This window comes from Mixophyes fleayi, chromosome 2, assembly GCF_038048845.1.
Source record: "Mixophyes fleayi isolate aMixFle1 chromosome 2, aMixFle1.hap1, whole genome shotgun sequence".
In the NCBI taxonomy this organism is placed as follows: Eukaryota; Metazoa; Chordata; class Amphibia; order Anura; family Limnodynastidae; genus Mixophyes; species Mixophyes fleayi.
The window spans coordinates 159,182,591-159,186,994 of record NC_134403.1 but is presented as its reverse complement, the minus strand read 5'-3'; the positions used below and the strand labels follow the sequence as shown (position 1 = coordinate 159,186,994).

The following is a 4,404-nucleotide window of genomic DNA, read 5'->3' as shown; positions in this document are numbered from 1 at the left end:
GCATAGAACGTCAAGATTATTTCACACAAATGTTAAAGAATGTACCGATTTAAGTGGCAGACCACGCCCTGCTGAAACCCATACTGAGGTGAATAAAGGAGTATTTAAAGTAAAATGAACACGATCTATAAGCAGTACAGTCATTGTGGCCATGGTCAGTGCTGCACAAAAGAATAAATTAGGTTTCTGGGAAAGGATTGCAAGATCACAGTGAACGAAGCACCCTTTGTGCTACCAATGCTATTCCTCCAGCACCACGACTTGGCAAGGTTAGAAAAATACACAAACCAGAAAATGTTTTATACTTTTTATTTGCATATTGAAAAAAATTGTGCATTCCAATAATTCAAATCATTTTTGAACAAAAAATGGCACTCAATTTGACCGCATTTTACAGCCCGCCGGACCTTGGTGCAGCTTCCCTTTCAACTCATCACCACATGTTACTCGATTTCTGTAGTTCCACTCAGATTCTCCTTTCATCGTGCAAGGTCACTCGTGCTACCAAAACCCAAAGCCAGCCAGACAGGCAGCGCCTTCATTCAGTGTTCAGTAGTTCTTTAACTTTTCTGTCGGTTTAACAGGGCAGCACAGTAAACGTTTTTCCAACCTCTTTGTATCTTAGTTATTTCTTACAAAGTTAAACAGCTAAAAGAAGAAAAAATAAGAAGGCAATGCTTGTGGAATGTACAGTGCATATTGGGGTGATGGGTTTCATTAGGAATCAGCTTGCTTTTCTTGCTCAATTGCTAAAAAGAAAAGAGGTGGAGACAAAACAAATAAAATGAATAAATCATCATTTAAACCACAGGCAGTTATGAGGAACAGATAACACTAGCATGTCAAACAAAAACGAGAAAACAAACAAAAAACCCAAAAAAACAAACAAAAAAAACCAAACACAGAATGCTGAAGTGCATCACAGGTTAAGAATACTCACTTTCTTTAGAAGGAAGTGGGTTTTTCTCTTGCGTTTCTGTCTTCTTCAGCTTGCCCTTATCAAATTTCTCAATCTCAGCCATATCTGGTTTGTCAGACATTTTGTAGGATGATCTGCACGAAGAAAAATAGAAATATTAGAGCGCCACCATTCTTCTTTATAAGGAAATGAAAAAAAAAAAAAAAAGTGACTTAATATTAAAGTAGATGCCACACCCTCACATCCTTCTGTATCTAGAAGTCAATTGAGTAATCTCAGTTTAAATACTGCACATATTATATTACCCACGTACACATCTGTCAATAGAATGCCACCTACGTTTCACATAATAAAATAAAAAATAAAAAAAAAGTTTAAACACGATGCACGATCTTTGCAGCAAGAGGCTGCCACCCACTGCTCTGATCAATAACCTGGAGGCATGCCAGCCCCGGGTACGAGCATATGCTAACGTGGAGGGTAGCAGTCCCTTGCTGGCAGATGAAGTCATGCATTCTTCTTTTCTTACAAAGGGCTGCAGCTAACCCAAGGAGTCTTAACCACCGCCCTGTTCTGCTTCAGCCCCCGCTCCTTCCCAGCGGATCATTAACACAGAAGCCCCATTTCCAACCACAAAGCATTATTCTAGCACGTGAAATTCAGGTTTGTGCACCTAGCTTCTAGCACAATACATTACTAAGACATGTTAAGAAAGAAGTGACGTCTATGAATAATACTATCCTAGTACATGCATCCACAGGAACAGGGTATAAATGGAATTCTTTATTGCGAATGCATTGGTGCTGCCAATCCGTTATTAGCAAGCTCCAGGAAGATAACGGGGACATGGAAATTTACATGCAAATGTAGAATTTAACCTTTCCTTATACAGACAAAGGAAGCATAAATCCACTAAATTAATGTCAAAATAGGACTTATAAGAAACATGCATATGGATGGAATCTTTCAGTCCAACATGAGTTAAATCAAAACAAGAAGCATAAAACAAAAAAAAAAACCCCATCGCCACTTACCAGCAATACAAAGCACACAAGCAGAACAAATCCTCACAGAAGCAGCCTTGAGTGTCACAGGAAAGCAGTTGCAGCTGCTTTTATATCACCTCCTTTATTCAAATGAGGTCTGATGTCACCCACACTTTAACTCTTCCCCTTCCCTTGCCTCACTTTCTTCTCCATATTTTTTTTTACCAACATTTTATATTAATAAGACATCACAAATAAATGCTTATTGTATCTTATGACATTTTTTGATGTGCTAGGTCGCTGAACAGTCATTTTGAAGGCAGAAAGCAGCAGGGGGAAATGATTATTGTTTAAATCTAGCATGGAGGCTGTAGAAATGAAACTCTGATGTGCTGTACAATAAAACAAGTTATTATTAAAGAATATGCACAACGCAATGCTGTGTCACATTTATTTTTTTTATGATTGTGCTACTTTTATTATTACATCTTGCAGGCCTAGTCGCAGCAGATCTTGGTAAGGTAACTATTCTGTACATAATATTGCAGTGAACACACATATTAATGTTAGAAAAATTAAAACTATGTATGCATTTTGCAAGTATCACTTATGTGTTTCTCCTTTTAAGTTCGAAAAAAGGAGAAGTGCACATTCCACTCCTTGTTCCCCTCTGCACATAAACTATTTGCTGTTTGTGAAGTTGTGTTAGAGATTGCTCAAGACCCCTTGTAGCTTGTATTTGGCTGAGATCACTGATCGATCCCACATGTTGTTTTTGAAAACTAGATTGTATATTGCTTAAAAGTTTTTTCCTCTCTATTGCTTTGCAGATTGTTCCAGCACAGAAGGGGTTAATGAATGCAATAATGCATATAGATCTGTGGTAAAGGAATAGTTAGACAGGAAGTGTGTTTCCTGTTCACATATTAGCTGTACAAAAAAAGAAAACCTTACCTAGTTCTATTTCAAATCTAAAGCTCATTTATTTGCCTACCTTGCAAACTTCCGTTACACGATGTAAGGTTAGAATATTCACAATGCACAGAAATATACACTTACAATGTCAAATGGTGAAGCATTTTCATCCATACTACCATATTTTCGGCCTACTGACTAAAGTGACATTCAGCATCTGACCATGCACGGTCAAGCAAGAGGATGCTACCACTGTGTGGCAGAGCAAATTGCTTTCTCATGGTTTGCAATGAGAAGTATTAATTTGCTAAACGAATTTCCATGTAAGGAGATGCAGATAGAGCATTTACCACCTTTGTCTTGAATACTTCCGCTACATCTCCGACACAAGGTAGCAAGGCGATCCCTTTAACATTGTTCTAATAGCACTGGAATAGGGGAACAGTGACATGACTGTGCGTTATGTTATGTGATGTTACTTTCTCAAATGAAGATAGAAGGGTCCAGAGAATACCCCACAATACCCCTGTGTATAGTCTGTATAGGCCTTATTTACTAAATGAGAAGTGTTGTATGGGTGGATATAAAATTGACTATGCATAGGAAGGTTGTTTCTGTTAATGCTAAATAATATCAGATGCATGTAGGAGCTTTATATCTTTGTGTTATAACCCATTTATGTAGTTTTATAACATCCTGCTTTCGTAGTAGATTGGTAAAAGCAGGCCTCTTGGACTGTGCATGAAAGTGAGCCACAAAGCTAAAAGCTCAACCCCATATGAAGCAATGGAGGGCTTGCAAATTTTAGTCCGGGGGCAAGACTCTACTCAGCAGCCTTTTAGGAACATTTTAAAAGAATAAAAAATGCAGGTGGCCCAGTAACCCAGCCCAAGGTAGTCCACTATGGGACCTGCCCAGGGGGCAGATGCCTCCAGTCCAGCCTGCCTGCCTGCCCGATTCGAAGTATAGGAGATTCTAGGCACTGCTAGTATTCCTTCAACAGCGGATCAAAGTGAGTGAGTTGAATTATAAGGAATCAGAAACTGCATCAAGTACTCACGGTCCTAATAATGTTGTTCTTTGAAAGTCTAGCCAGTGAAGGGAATCGAGATCAGGGGCTAGATTTACTAAACTGCGGGTTTGGAAAAGTGGAGATGTTGCCTATAGAAACCAATCAGATTCTAGCTTTCATTTATTTAGTGCATTCTACAAAATGACAGCTGGAATCTGATTGGTTGCTATAGGTAACATCTCCACTTTTTGAAACCCGCAGTTTAGTAAATATACCCCTAAGTGTTATGTGAAAGGAACGTGCAAGTTAGGTAACAGTCTTGCTGCTGCATTTTGTACCAGCTGCCGACAGTGCAGCCCTTTTCTGGGAGATCCAGATAGAGTGCATTGTAGTAGTCCAAGTGTGAGGACACAAACGTATGTATGAGTGTAGGAATATCTTCTTGGGAATCAAATGCTTGATTCTGGCAATGTTCCTCAGATGAAAAAATGAAGATTTGATTGTGGCTGGCAGCTGGTGTTTAAGGGCCTGATTCAGAGTGGAATGCGAGTATAAGCTTAAAAGATGCACAC

At 39.0% G+C, this 4,404-nt stretch overlaps 1 protein-coding gene across 1 annotated transcript; it reads right to left on the bottom strand.

Annotated features, from left to right (window-relative positions):
• Positions 1–295: 295 nt before the first annotated feature.
• Positions 296–2,060, bottom strand: TMSB4X (thymosin beta 4 X-linked). The gene is made up of 3 exons (XM_075194822.1): positions 1,954–2,060; positions 941–1,053; positions 296–749 (listed from the first exon to the last, which is right to left on the bottom strand). The coding sequence occupies exons 2-3, from the start codon at positions 1,038–1,040 to the stop codon at positions 718–720; spliced, it is 132 nt and encodes a 43-aa protein (XP_075050923.1). The 5' UTR covers positions 1,041–1,053; positions 1,954–2,060; the 3' UTR covers positions 296–717.
• Between the last annotated feature and the right edge of the window lie 2,344 nt (positions 2,061–4,404).

Excerpts from the sequence above, each read along its gene's own strand:
- TMSB4X (XM_075194822.1), bottom strand. The coding sequence starts at position 1,040 with ATGTCTGACAAACCAGATATGGCTGAGATTGAGAAATTTGATAAGGGC. Across the intron at positions 750-940 it reads CCCACTTCCTTCTAAAGAAA|CAATTGAGCAAGAAAAGCAA; the intron begins GTGAGTATTCTT and ends TTTTCTTTTTAG.